General features: G+C 53.4%; 1 protein-coding gene across 2 annotated transcripts in view; it reads right to left on the bottom strand.

The window, feature by feature from the left end:
- The window catches only part of TNFRSF21 (TNF receptor superfamily member 21), a 34,676-nt gene extending 20,348 nt beyond the window's left edge, over positions 1 to 14,328 (bottom strand). For both annotated transcript variants that reach the window (XM_075049008.1, XM_075049007.1), the window contains exons 1-3: positions 14,033 to 14,328; positions 7,729 to 8,383; positions 5,598 to 6,095 (exon numbers count right to left, since the gene is read on the bottom strand). In XM_075049008.1, the coding sequence (XP_074905109.1) occupies positions 5,598 to 6,095; positions 7,729 to 8,383; positions 14,033 to 14,077 (1,198 nt within the window). In that variant the 5' untranslated portion in view covers positions 14,078 to 14,328. The remainder of the gene's footprint in view (positions 1 to 5,597; positions 6,096 to 7,728; positions 8,384 to 14,032) is intronic.
- Positions 14,329 to 14,821: the final 493 nt, after the last annotated feature.

The following is a 14,821-nucleotide window of genomic DNA, read 5'->3' on the forward strand; positions in this document are numbered from 1 at the left end:
GCCTGCCAGAGTCATATTAGGGTTTGCACACAAGCCCAGGGCTGCTCCTCTCCAGGCAGAACCGCAATTACCAAATTCTGTTAGCAGCAACGGGCAGACGTGCTCTCATGAGATGCCGCTGGCCGTCTCCGCCCTACCTGTGGTCTGGGCACAAAATCTTGAGGCCACCCCAGTTTGAGACTGGTGAAGCTTTTAACCCCATCGCTCCTCCCCGCGTTCTGCAGATGTGCAAAAGAGACAGAATCCCCGGGGGGGGCATTTCCACAGCAGCTCCTCCATCCTCACCCTGCCTCCCAGGGTGATGCTCCCACCACCACGCTGCGACCCATCCAGAAGCTGATCGAAGGGAAAACTACCTCTACAAAACAAAACCACTACGCTAGATGGCTTTCAGCTCATCTACCCATACAAGCACGAAGAAGGGGTCCTAAAGTAGCATCCAGAGTCACCCCGTAGACCTGCGAGTGCCATCCCTGCAACTGGGTTTCCTTATTTAGCATAGCATTTGAATAGGGAGCGACAACAGGCTTGAGGAAGAATATCCCCTGCTGGGTTGTTGCCATACACTTGCTTCCTTTCGTTAGGTGATGGATCTATAGGAAAGATTACGGTTACGTGTGGGCTTTTTTAGTCAATGTGCTGCCGTCTCTTTAAAAGAAAAAGATTCAGTTAATTTTACTCTGATAAGCATCTTCCAACACTAACCATAAATGAGTATCTGATCCCACACGAAGACAAGCCTGCGATGACCCAGGCGTCCCGATGCAGACTGCCAACGCACCCATGGGTTATATTCACATGGGGATGCTTCAGAGCTGCAGCGCAGCATCAGGCTCTCCGAGGTACAAGGATGTGGTCCCTTGTCAACACCCTCAATGACCTCCTTGGGAGCAGACCAGCCTTAAGCCTAGCCCTGGTCCTACGACCACCAAGCTGTAAGCCAAGGACTATACCCTAGGAACTGCCAACCAAGAAGATCCTGGCTCCCAGCGTGCTGAAAACTGGGCATCCCAACACATGAGCAACCAAGACACCCAAATCCTGACGCTCCCCATCTTTCCAGCATCACCCCTCAACTCCCCACTCTGATCTTGAGCCATTTCAGTACACGTTCTTCTACCTGCAGTCAAGCCTCAGCTCTGTCTTGGCTGCAAACAGCTTTTGCAGAACAGTTTATTTTTCTGATTATTTAACCAGAGGCTTCCTGGCTTCATTCTCACCACCCACTGCAATAATATGCAATTACAAGACTTGAAGAAAAATAAAAGGGAAGTGCCACCTCATGCCAGGCCAGTGCTGCCAAGATCTGTTCTTCAGTCTTTCAACTTCGGAAAAAAAAAAAAAAATCACCGAACTCTCTTCTTGCCTCTTAGCACATCATTTCAGGCAGCTTCTTCTATACATAGGTTTTACCCAAAACCATAACATTTTACACAGTCTTTGCCTTTCATCCTCTGCTACTCAATGGGTGAAAGTCAAAGGCCACACTATCAGCAATTTCTGTAAGAAGATTTCAAGCCCGTCTTCATGTTTGGCATAGACTGATGCCAAATTTGGCACTTCCAAGACATTCAAGAGACAGGCTTCAATTCTTAATTTTTATTGCAAGGTTTCTGCAAGCTCAATTCCTTGCCTTTAGAGGCAGCCGAAGAAAGGAAATGGGTATTTTCTAAAATAAAGGGGTTGTTCAGAAGAAAATGTTTCCAGTACATGGGCTATCTTTTAAAATAAAGTAGCCATTCATATAAGGTTAAAACCACAGAGCACTATCAGCCCAGTACCCATGGCGTTCAGGCACCACGCTGATAATTTCTTTGGAAATCTTTGGCAAACTGCTTTTCCCCTTTGGATTCCCATCTGCAGGGCTACTCTGTAAGAGCCAGCTGAAGGAGAAAGAGGTCCAGCTTCTCCAACCACGGCTGCGCCGTTGGTGTTGCTCTACCTTCTCAGTCTTGCATAGATGAGACCTAGGGGCTCTTGGGAGACGGGGGTCGCGGGGACGGACACAAGGACAGACGTGGAGGTAGGCTGGCTGCTAACTCAGGCAGTTACTCATCGCAAGCTCTTCCCAGACATCCGAACTATTTAATCCAGCGAGAATCATCAGCATTTGCCGTCTTGGCTGGAACACGTCCACGTTAAGGACATGGGTCTAGTTTTAACACCAGCCTCCCAAGCTACTGCTATTTTTAGGTTTGGGTTGTTATTTAAGGCATATATTAGGACCAGAGAGAGCACAGGGCAAAGACACCAGCTCACGGGGAGATGAGGACAGTGACACACCCTATTACAACAACCCCTGTTCAGGATCGCATGCCTATCTCGACTATTTAAGCAATTCAGTATATCAAGGGCCTTTGGGCACTAGGCAAGAGTTTGAGCCACTGCTTTCACCCCCAAATCTTCCTCTTTTGGGAAGGAGCCCAACCACAGCGAGATGTCTTTGCCCCAGCACCGAGCGGTGCTAGTGCCACCCTGACCACGCTTCCCCCAGAACCGACGGGCTCGAAGCGATCAATCAGCAATAAAATCCTCCAAACGGGCAAAGCCTTGGTTGTCCATCTGGTGCCATGGGGAGGCTCGAAGCGTGCCGGGGCGAGGGCAGCCGCCCAAGCACGGCTCCTCCGAGCAGCGGCTGCTGCGCCTACGCCAGGCTCAGTCTTCCCTTTCAAAGGTTAAAGCTGTTTACTGAAAGGATTAGGAGGGAGGAGGCGATAAAGTAGAAGGAAGAAAGGGGAGACTGTGCGCAACGGCTACGTACACGGGCTTTGCCCCGGCAATAAATGCGCCCCAGCCCCTCGTTGGTGCGACCAGCCAACATATAGGTGGGGAGGTCATAGGGATGTGGGTGCACCGCCAGCACCAGACCCTGGGGCTTCACCCCCAGCCCCAGAAGATGATTTAAACCTAATTGCTTTGCCCTCCGCACCCGTAGCGCAACCACAAACCAGGCTGGCACCTGAAGACCTCGGGAGCAGCTGTGGTCCTCACATCTACAGGGGCTTTGCTCTGGCTGCCTACCACGGAGGGATCTGCGCTAGCAGCACGGGAAGGGAAAGATTTCCTCTCTGCAACAGCCTGACGTTTGTTCCTGGCTATATTCACCCTTATCTGAAAGGCTGCTTCAGGATGAAGTGTGATTTGGGTACAAACACTGCCGGAGCAGCAGAAAGCTAAGCCGTGACGCTGCAGCTCTGCAGTACACCTTAGCTGTACGGCCAGTTATTAAATAAAAGGTCAATTCCTCCACGGCACTACATCTTCTCTAGTTTCAAGTAAACAGTCTTAAGAGCCAAATGTTTCAATAGGAAAACCAAAGAGGGATTTATACACCACCACAGAGGAGAACACTTTCCTTATCTGACATGACAGAGCACCACCACCAAGAGCTAATGAGCGGGGCCCTTCCAGCTAACACAACGCAATTCAGGCAACACCAGAGCTGTACTAAAAGCAAGACAAAGCATTAATTGGTTTGCGCTCGTCTGTCTGCCTTCATTGCAGAAAGTTCAACTGAGGACATTCCGTAGCAGGAGGAAGTCACGAAGCCACCCATGCCAACACGGAACCAGCGTGACTATTGCAAGAACGACGGGGAGGGATGTGCCAAACTGCCCAGCCAGGAACCCAGAGTAATGGGGCAATTCGCCTCCAGACCTGAAAGGCTTGATCAGATACTGGGCCAGCTCATCACCTAAGTGTGGTTTTGCTGTTACGCCCAGCTTATTTCCCAAGACAAGGGGAAAACTTAAATATCTTGTGAATTTGATGCACTACCTTTGGTTATACCTCAGCGGGCTAACATAGCCTCGTTGCTCACCACGTATCAATCATCTTCTCTTACCTGCACGGTTTCTTTAACCTGAATCACGCCTACTGACAAAACCCCCAGCACTGCCCACAGAGGCAGCTCTAAGATGGTCTCCAGAAGGGCCAGCTGCAGCGCAGGTATTTCAGGACGGGGTCTGAAACACCAGGTTGTAAATCAGAGCTGCACCCGCTCAAAGCAACTGGGTCCGGTCCCTGCATTCGAGCATTCCCTGCCCTCTACAAACTCAGCCCCTGCTCTGAGATGCTTCAAAAAGCAGGTAAGAGTCAGAAATTCAACCAGCTGGTAATTAAGGTCTTGGGGGGGAAAAAAGTTACTACTAGTAACAACCAGCCGCTTTTGGCCAATGAACCACGGCCAAAACCATGTAGTATTTCTGGTAGTCCCCATAAATAAGGATGTCTAATAAGGTTCTGCAGCCCCATTGCAGATCACTCACCACAGGCACAAGGACCACGCTTTGGGTACCACAGATTTTAGGGACAACGGAGTGCAGGGGTTATTGGAAAAAGTTCCCACAAACGGAAAAAAGCTCCAGAAACCACACCCTGAGAATTCAAAAAGAGTTAAAAGGAAACTGATAAGTAGCACAAACACAAGCGAAGGCACAAAACTAATTCCAACACCACCTTACTGGTTCTGTAAATGCATTAAGGAAGGCAAACAAAGTGTAGGTCTATTATCAGCAGGAAGGAGAAGGGAGTACATAACAGAAGACACCCTACTCAAAGCCTTCTTTGCTTTGTACTTAAGCACTCAAGGATGACTTTCATCAAGCACTGATCTCTCTTAAACCTTCCAATCTTTTTTCAATCCATTCTTTGTTTGGCCCCGCCTTGTTAAATGTGCTTTTCTAAAGGTTAACTGTGAATGGATGTTTAAGGTTGAGCCACCTCAATCCAAAGCAAGGACTTGTCAGTGCTGTCTGCACAGGATAAGGGGGGTCGAAATTGCCACTGTAGCTTTGCAGAAGAAGAACCATGCATCCTCCTAGGGAGATCGTGGCTGCTCAACGCTCACGTTCATGCCACCATTAATTTACCATTGATTTTTACAAATTTCAATTTAATGACCACAACGGGTCATCTTGAAAGTCTCATCAGAAAGCTGACAGCAAGTTATCCACCGAAAGAACAGAAAAAACTACAAAGCAGAGCCTCCAGGAAGACCTTGCGACATTCATGGAGCTGCACACCTCCACGACACAGCCTTTAAGGACAACTTTCCCAGCTCCAGCGTGGGCGAAGGGCTGGGGACATAAGCCAGCAGTCAGGATTTAGGGCTAAGAACCTGAAATTGAGGTGCTGCCAAGAGGCGGGGGACGACTCAGCCTCCCAGAAACAGATGGGGTGAGGGAAAGGACGACATGAAAGACAACCAGACCCACGCCTGAGTCACGGCGAAAATAAGGAGCGCGAAACAGAAGAAAAGTGGAAAGGGAAGGAAAAAAAGAAAAAGGAGCCTTGATTCAAGATCCTTCTACCAAGGATGGGTGGGAAGGAGAAAGAGAGGAGCTGGGGCAAGCAGGTGACATGCCCTCCATTAACCCTTCCTTCAGGAGCAGGGACGCACCACGGGAACAAGAAAGGGGAGAAGCCAAGGCTGAAGAATCATCTGAGGAACCAGTATATGGGCTCTGTCCTCGCTACAAGACCCAGCAAGTCAGAAAAGCAACCGGTCACTGGACGTGGGGGTGGCCCCTCCAAAGCACCGCAGGGGACGGCGGAGAGGACACGACCCCCCGCAGCCCCCAGTCGCTACTGCTCACCGTGCCCGTTGCAGTAATAGATCCACTTCTCCCTGTTCTGCGTGGGGGTGGTGGACTTTTTCATAATAGCTTTTTCCACAATGGCACTGGGGTCTTGCCTGGGTCCCTTCTTCAGAGTCCGTGAGCTCTTTCTGACGCTGCAGACGACGATAACCACCAGGACCAGCAGCAGGAAGAGGACGATCATCCACGGCAAGTGTTCGTTGATGTCGAAGTGCTGGTGGACGTTCTGCGGACCTCGCCGGGGGGGCCTGTATGGGACGCTGGACTTCTCACCCCCCACAATCTCCAGCGACGGTTGCTTCTCCAGCGCTTGGCTGGTCTGCTTGTGCCGGTAGCTCTGCGCCTGGCCGGTGGCACCGGGGCCCGCAAGGGTCCCAGCGGCACCGTCGGTCTCGTTGGTTGAGGTTTCGTTGTAGTAGCCTGCCGGCTCCGCCATGCCACTGGACGCGCGTGGCGCTGGAGAGGGGACAAAATCGGGAACTGAAGAGTTCAGACCTGCGAAAGGAGAGGAGAGTTCAGTGTCACGGCACCAGAGACGCGATACGGCATCACATCGCGGTCTAAGACCTGCCCGAGCGTCTGCTTGGCCAGCAGACAGAAACCCAACGCCAGGCAGCGAGAAAGGGAAGGGGTGAAGTTGAGGTTTGGCTCCGGGAACAGATGGGTACGGTTACAGAGGTAGGTTCAAGGTAAAATTGACCCCTGGTGGTTAAGACTAGTGGCAGCTCATTAAAAAAAATGAGTTAACAAAGGCATGTTGTCAATTTGTGTTTGTCCCATGTTCAGTGTTTCTCAGAAAACCTGCAACTTTGAGGGAGTTGGTTTAGGAGTTTCTTAGGTTTATGAACCGCAAGCAGCTGTGAATGCATCAACTACAAAACAGGTTTCTGAAGCAACAGAATCGATCAAACTCCCCCCTTAGAGCTACTTTCCATCTTTTTTGAGTTTTCTTATCAACCAACAGCTCTCAGGTCCCAGCCAGATGCATGACCAAAGCCTGGTGAGAAGCGGAAGGAATGTTGTGGCAAAAACTAGAGCTTACTTTGGAAACTCATCTTTTGAAGATCATGTCTCATCCCAGTTGGGCCGGAGAGTGGGTGTAACCATCGGTAACCTGATTTTGCCTCTGGCGTTGTTACCCAAAACGCTCTGACCAGGATACAAACAGGGAAAATGCTTTAACTTTTACCTAATTGTCTACAGTTGATGTCAAAGTTCAGGGAACACCCTCCTGTCCTCTCCCAATGACACACCAGCGGCATATCAAGCTCTGAGACCTAACAACAGAGAAGCACTGGGACTCTACCACTGTCAGCGCCTCCCTGCTATTGCATTCACCAGCTCAGGTGTACAGGCCACCAGAAGTTGCTTTTTTTTTTTTTTTTTAATAAAATGCCCCATTTGAGATACTGTAAGGAGGCTGCTTCCCAGGCAGTGCTGAGCACCACCTCAAATGGGGTCCCACAGCACCACTGCAACCAGCCATGGCTAAAACATCTCCATAAAGACTGTGATGATGTATCATTTCCGATTAAACGAGAGAATGGGGAATTCAACCCGGTTCTCCCCACCAGTGATAACTAATAGAAATCTTAGAGGTTAAAGAAAAAATTTACAGCACAGCCTAGCCTCCCGGAGGGCTGTTTTGGCAACAGTTCCCATTCAAGTCGATATACTGGCACAGTACGGGGCAAAACGCAGCAGGGAAAGCATGGGCAGAAAAGCAGAGAATTCCTCAGGAAAGGAGTCTGGTGGAGCAAAGCTCCTCTCCTGCCGGGGTTTTCCTGCTGCAACCTGCTCGGGTTTGCCACAAATGTGCAAAGACTCGTGCCAGCACAACACACAGATGGGAAAAGCGGCTGAGGAACGTGATGTCCTTTCAGTCCCAACAGCAGGACAGCCAGGAGTCCAATCATGACTACAGACTCGGTGAAAACGTCGTTAAACGTGGTTTAACACAAGCGAGGGCAACCTGATACGCTCTGGAGCTGCCTTCTGGCCAAGAAGCAAAAGCACCAGCCACGCTTTAGACCAGGTGGCCCTTTAACAGCCTAAAGCCAACCCTGACCGAGGCAGGAATGCAATCCCGCAACCAAAACCACGCCAGTGTTTCAGTGGTGGACATTACCTTTGGGAAGATGAGCGGTTGGTGGAACTTCGTAGGGCTCTTCACCCGTTTCGGCGCTTGACGAAGTCAAAGACGTGTTCGGAAGAGACGCTGGAGAACCACAGATGTTGTCACTCTCCTTCGTCCCTGGCTTGATGACCACCATGTTTTTTGCAAAGCAGTCAGTGTATGTTTTGCACTTCATCACACTAGAAGGCACATCAGAAAAGGTACCACGAGGGCACGGCTTGCACCGAACGTCTTCCGTCTCCGTTCCTTTCTTGCGGACGCCCCAGCCGACCGGGCACACCGTGTAAGGGACGCAGGTATCGTTCGTCTGAAACGTACCAGACAGGCAAGTGCACTCGCGGTCAGTCAAGGCAGTACAATGAGTTTTCTCAATCATTGGCAGTTCACAGGGTTTTCTACAAGGGTGGCACCGCTCTATGCCGTTCTCGTGCTTAGTAAAGGTCCCATCTGGACAAGGGCTGCACTCTCTTAAGGTACTCTTCGTACAATGTTTAGACACGTAGGTTCCTGCGGGACATTTGTCGCAGATCAGCTCTTTGTTGGTGGCACGGTCGAAGTGGCGGTACTTGCCAGGGGAGAGGCTGATGGCATTCTGCTCGGAGGTCAGCTTCGACTGACCCTCGGCGGTGCCGAGGAGCACGAGCAGCTGGAAGACAGGCGGAAAGTATTAGTCAACAACAGTGCGCGACCGGAGCCCTCTCCGCCAGCAATCCCTTGCGGAATCTCAAGGGATGTCCCAGAGCCGTGGGACGACGGAGATGTTTCTACACCCAGGGGTGGGAGCTCAGCGAGGTCGAGGTGGAGGAGAACCGGCGCAGACAGCAGCACGCTCCCCAGACGCATCGCCAGCTACCATTATAATTCCTTAAATTTGACACCACGCTTCTCGGCGAGACTAAGCATCGTTTACACTGCAACCCTGCCAGGGCGGTAAATACTGCTAATTGTGTTTCAGCAGTACGTGCTACCTGGCCACCCCAGGAGAATTCAGAGCAGCTTTGCATTTCAAGGCTGAGAGGCTCCAGCACGAGCCGGGCGCTTGCCGAGAAAACCAAAAACACACGCAGGTGACAGCTCTGATCCGTAAAACTTTCCTCCTCTGTTAATAATCCCCACTTGTTCAAATAGTTACCCAAATAACGCAAACCAGGATGAAACCCGGGCCAGCAGCCGTTACTGGACTATTTCTCAGCCCCTCTGCCCTTCCAGGATTTTTTATGACCCTGCACAAGCGTAGGGTTTGGCGAGACCGCAAGGGATGTTCTGCTCCGAGCCTCCAACCACATCTGAACCCGCTTTAAACCAGATGCATTAGCAACAGGAGAGAAAACCCAAAGCTGTTTTTAAGCTCTTTGAGGAGCTCTGCTGTAACTCAGTTCCTCATTGCATCAGATACAGGTAAAAGGTCTCCAGTTCTGAGACACTGAACTGCACCCAGCTGGGCTTCACTACATGATGACTACAAATGTGTTTATCTCTACCTAGTTCCAATCCCAGGGCTTTATTCACTTAATTCCTTTGCATCGAGGCTGCTCCATTCCCAAGAGAAGCTCCATCTACCCAGCAGGACCTCTGCTTCCTCCGGACCTCTGGTCCAGGGATTTACTGTCAGTTATGCCAGCAGAGATAAGACGCCAAGAACAAAAGGCATATCGACAGAAAGGCTGACACAACCTCATACAGCACGTAAAGCAACAGAAAAAAAAAACATTTTCAAACAGCCGCAGGCTGAGTTAGGAGGGGAGAGAGGAAGGAGCCAACGTTACCTTGAATTCCCAAAGGTGCTTTCCTACACCGAAGGTAAAAAGACCAGAGACCCTAACGCTTTTCAGCTGCACACACAGGCACATAAATCACTTGGCTGTGTTATACAAGCCCTTGCCTCTTGCTCTGCTACCTACTCTGGGCTATCAGCCAGCAAGAATATATTCAGAAGGGAAAAAAAAAAAAAAAAAAAAAAGCCTCCCAACAACATGACTCTGCAGAAGGCACATCGCAGCAGAGCCGCAAGCCGCGCCGCATCATTTTTGGTGCAGTCTCTTGCTTCCTGGAAACACACAGCACATTTCTGTTTCACCTGCTAAATAATTTATGGCTTGGGATTTGTACAAAACACTTCAATTTTTATTTTTTTATTTTTTTTTTTCTCTCCTGAAGCAGCAATTACAGAGCAGGCAGAAGCAGGCAAGCCCACAGGAGTTGACAAGGATCTTGCAGCGGCCAGGCTAATTACAGCACGTCAAATTAAAAAGCGGGGCTGCCCTGGCAGGCAGCAAAGGCTTACAGGATGCATTTTATTTTTCCCCTCCCCTAAGACACGATTTAACGAAGCGCTTAGCTGGCTTTAAGGAAACCTGCCGCCCGCCCGTAATCTTCATGACGCAACCCTGAATTAGCAAACCAGATGCAGCAGGATCCGACCTCTCGAGGTTGCGTGGGGGGGGGTCACCTGCGTTACTCATCCTTCTCCCCGCGCTGGCGCTGAGCGGGACGGGGCATCGGGAGAGGCAGGACAGGCAGCGGCTCTCCTGCCTTGCTGCCGCCTCAGATGCCGATTTCGCCCCGCTGCATCGAGCCAGACCTCAGAAAACCCACGGACAACCCTGCTACAAGCACACGCCACGGGTCGCATCCTGCTCTCCCTTTTTTTCCCATCTTCAGCATCTTTCCATCACTCATCTGGGTAACCACAGCCAGCGGGACCTGCACTACTGTAACAGCACCAGGTTTGGTTTGGGGTTTGTTTTTATATTTTTATTTTTATTTTTTTTTAAAACCCCATCTCAAGCAAAGCGGCACTGGTGCTTTTGAACATCTCCAAATCTTCAGGCGCACACGCACTTCCAAGCTCAGGGACAACAGCAAGTCCCAGTGGGAGAAGGCTAAGCAGCGTTGAGCATCTGCTATTTATTCAGATTGGCGCTTCTGGTCCCTAAAAAAAATATCCAGCTGCTCAGGTTTCTTGGTTGGCATCACTGAGATCTCTGAAAGAGAGCACCGGGAGCAGGAGGACATCTTCAACAAAAAAGGGGTGTCTGCTGGTTTGGTCCCTCATCCTCAGGACTGCCCAGCAGTGAGCAAAACTAGACCTTTCTGGCTGATACACCCAGTTTCAGTGGCAAATGCAACAGAGTAATGAAGTGAGCTCTGCTTAGCCACTGAAGTTTGGTTTATTACTCCAATACCAAAGCAAGTGGATAGGATAACAAAACAAAACAAAAAAAAAAAAATCAGTGCAAGACGACACTAAAGAGCAGATGAGGTTTCAAGCAGTTTCGGTGCTGCTCTCCATGCCCGACGCAGGAGCAGCTCTCGACACTGAAGCCAAGAGGGTCAAGCGGGACGGGGCGGCCGCGATCCCAAAAAGCATCCCCAACTCAGCCTCAACGCCCTGCACCGCACGGGCAAAGGCACTTCCCAGCCACCTTCACCTATTCCAACACGTGGAGGTTTTACGGCACGAGGAAAGCAGATCAGGCTGGGGAACGCTCTCATTTTCACCTCCCCACATCGGGGAAACGGCTCCGACAAGGGGACCTTCGCGCTTGGCTGCAAATAAACCCTCGAGCCTGCCGCCGACGTGGGCATGACCCGCCGTACCACCACCCAGCCTGATGACTCCATCTCAATGGTCACGTCTATGCTGTGCCTCCATCATCCTCTTAAATAACTGCCTGCTGCAGGAGAGACCCCGTGGGCAATCTGCACGGTAAATAGCTTTTAGGGGGTCACAAGCTTCCCGGGCACATGCACGGAGGATGAGGCTGGGAATACAACAGCTCGTTTGGGACCTAAACTCATTCGGTGGCCCAGTGAGTCAAAACACCAGCAGAAAGTTGGTGGATCAACAGGCATTTGTGTCCTGAAAGGGGGTGACACCTCGAGACAGTCATAATCTCGGGTTGTGGACAGTGCCGCCCTGCTGCCAGCCCTGCAGGGGAGGCAGCAATAAACCTAAAAAAATTAAAAATAATTAAAAAAAAAAAAAAAAAGAAGGAAAGACAAAAGCCAGCTAAACGCAGGGCACTTGACCCCGGTAGAGAAGAGCAGGAGCAGAGAGCTGTAAGCAAACAGGGATCGACAGTGCTAAATTGATACTCTGGGAACCAGCAAAACCAGCACAATTTGGTCGAAACGGCAGCTGGCTCCATGGCGATGCCTTGGCACAGGTCGGGGAAGGGCTGCGCAGCCCGCCGCCCTTCCCGAAGGTCGGCTGCGCCCTCCGCCAACCAGCACCAGGAAGTCGCTTGCGACATTAAAGGAGAAAAATAAAATTATAAAACAAACCCAGAAAAACAAATAAACTGGTCTGGAAGTTTTATGGTAACTTTGCAGACAGGAGGAGCCCATCTCCTGCCCCGCTCACTGTAAAAAGGATCAAGTTACTCTGAAAAAAGTTGCCCGCGAGGAGAGTACCGAAGAGCGAAGCAAGTTTCTGCTTCTTGCAACGTGACCAGCTGTTTCAGCTGGTTTGGGGTTTGTGAAACCGAGAGTCCGGGGCTTACCCTGCTCAGCAGTCCCTTTACTACGTCTGGAGCGTGAAACACAGGCAGCCGAGCGTGCCAAAACAGCAGCACCAGCACATCTGGTCCCCATGAAGGAAAACCCAGCAGCTACTCCTGCAGCCAGCACCGACCAGAGCTTGCAAGCATCCCCGGCAGCCACGGTTTTGGTCCGAGCAGATGAAATCCCCCAGGCTCCCGAAAACCCCCGAGTCAAAGCGAGGAGACATCACGCCGGTTCGAGGCGAGAGCATGGGGGGAGATGGTGGGAACTACCTTGCGGCGGCTGGCGGCTGCCCACAGCCCACGCCAAGCGAGGCGAACCACAACCAACACCGCCTTACGCAACCGCTGCCAAGCGGCTATCGCTCAAAAACCAAGCGGCCGGGTGGATTCGGGTTTGCTGCACCAGTAAGAGACCCACCAACTATTGATTTGAATGTATTTCCATCAGGCTGGAAAGACGTTAACTCCTTGTGGGGCGCCAAAGGGAGTTGCCCAAAATTTTGAAGATGAAGATGTCGGATGAAGAAACCCTGGCCAGCGGCCACGGGAGCATCCTGCCAGCTCACGAGCTAACGGGAATTTTGTCTTACGGCTCGTTCGCGCGTACGATGAGCACACGCAGAGGTTGAGCACACGCGTGCCCGAGCACGATACGTGTGCATTTGCTCAGAGTCTCAGCTTCATTTTGCAAAATTCATGGTTTATTTCCCTACCCCTTGATAGCACTCCTCCCCCCCGCCCCTCTTCCCTCTAAACCTGCCATTCCCGACTGACCTCCAGGATCCCCGCTGGAGCTCCGTACCTCAAGCTCCCCATCAGCATCTCATCTCCCAGATGTGCAGCAGCACTCTGTTCTCCCAGTGGGAAACCGGCGCTCGCTCGGGAGCACCCAGCCAGCACCGCGCACGGACCCCGGCTGCTCCGCCACGGCGCGAGGTTCCCCTTCGCCTTCAAAGCAACGAGGCTCTTTCCCGGCTAACGCTCTCCCAGCTTTAGATTATTTTTTTTTGTTGTTTACTGGGATTCCCGTCGAGCCAGCACCAGCTTGCTAAGATCCACCTTGAGTTCAAGAGCAAGTGGACTCCTCGGTTACACAACCCAGCCGCAGCAGCTGCGGCATGTGCCTGACACACCGAATTACCGTCTCTCCCCTAAAAAAAGACGGGATGTAGCCCTAAAGCGCCGACGGGGAAGGGCCCTACCTGGGCAGGTAAACCTGGAGGCGAACCCACGGGAAAACATTTCCGTGCTAAGCCAGGGCGGCTGCCATTGATGAGCAGCAGTGAGTTTTGCTGCCTGTCCAAGAAAAGCAGCTGGGAGGGATGGATGGATGGATGGACGGACGGACAGACAGACCCCAGCCCAGTGCGGAGCTTCGGGAGCGGGGCAGGGGGGAGAAGCGAGGATCCGCTCAGACCCCCAGGTGCGGGCACAGCCTGCGGGCAGGATGCCACCCTCCGACGGAGAGGATGGAGCAGGGGACATCGCACCCCGCCAGGCTCGGGGGTGCAGGGGCCGGGGCGGGCAGCACCCCCCGCGGGAGGCAGAGGGGAGCAGCAGGACACCCAAATACACGCACGGCCCCCCGAAGCACCCCCCTGCCCCCCCCCCCGCCACCAGCCAGGCGGCACGCGTGTCCGAGTCCGTGCGTGTCCCACCCTCCCCGCCCCAGGCAGGAGGGGCGGGCGGGCAGCCCCGCACTGCAGCACATCCCCACCCACCCACGCCCCCGCGGACCTTACGCGGAGCGCGCAGGGACGGACCCCCCCCCCCCGACCCACACTTACCGTGAGGAAGGCGGCGGAGCTCCGGCACGCCGCTGCGGCCCCCATGCTGGCGGCCGGGGGCCGAAGCCGGGTGTCCCCCCCCACCCCACGCCGCTCAGCGGGGCCGCGGGCGAGGCTCTGCCCGTCCAGCCGCGCTGCCCTTACGCGGCGGCGGAGCGGGGGACCGGCGGGGGCCGGCGGCGGGGAGCGGTGGGGGGGCGGGCGCCCATGGCGGCGGGGCCGGGGCCGAGGCCGGGGCCGGGGCCGGGCGGGGGCCCTGCCGCCCGCCGCGCTCCCACCTGCCTGCGGGGGCCGCCGGCTGCGCACTGCCGCGGCGCGGCGTGGGGCGGCGCGCACGTGGGGCGGGGCGGGGCGGGGCGGGGCGGCCTTTGTGGCGTCACCCGGTGCCGCGCAAGCCGGGGCGCCCCGCCCCGCCCCGCCCCGCCCGGATCCGCGCAGCGCAGCGCCGCGCACCCGGCCGCTTCCCTCCCCACCCCCCCCCACGTCAAGTGTTTCTTCCACCCGCGGAAAAAGGGGTCTTCCGCCCGGCCTCCGGGGGCGGCAGCTCCGATCTCAGCCTTGTGCTGAGCGGGGTGGGAAGAGGTCCTGGGTTATCCAGGTCCCGGGTTATCCAGGGCTTGGGTTGTCCAGGTCTTGGGTTATCCAGGTCCGGGGTTATCCAGGTCCCGGGTTATCCAGGTCCCGGGTTATGCAGGTCCCAGGTTATCCAGGTCCCGGGTTATCCAGGTCCCAGGTTATCCAGGTCTTGGGTTGTCCAGGTCTTGGGTTATCCAGGTCCCGGGTTATCCA

This window comes from Buteo buteo, chromosome 17, assembly GCF_964188355.1.
Source record: "Buteo buteo chromosome 17, bButBut1.hap1.1, whole genome shotgun sequence".
NCBI classification, from domain to species: domain Eukaryota; kingdom Metazoa; phylum Chordata; class Aves; order Accipitriformes; family Accipitridae; genus Buteo; species Buteo buteo.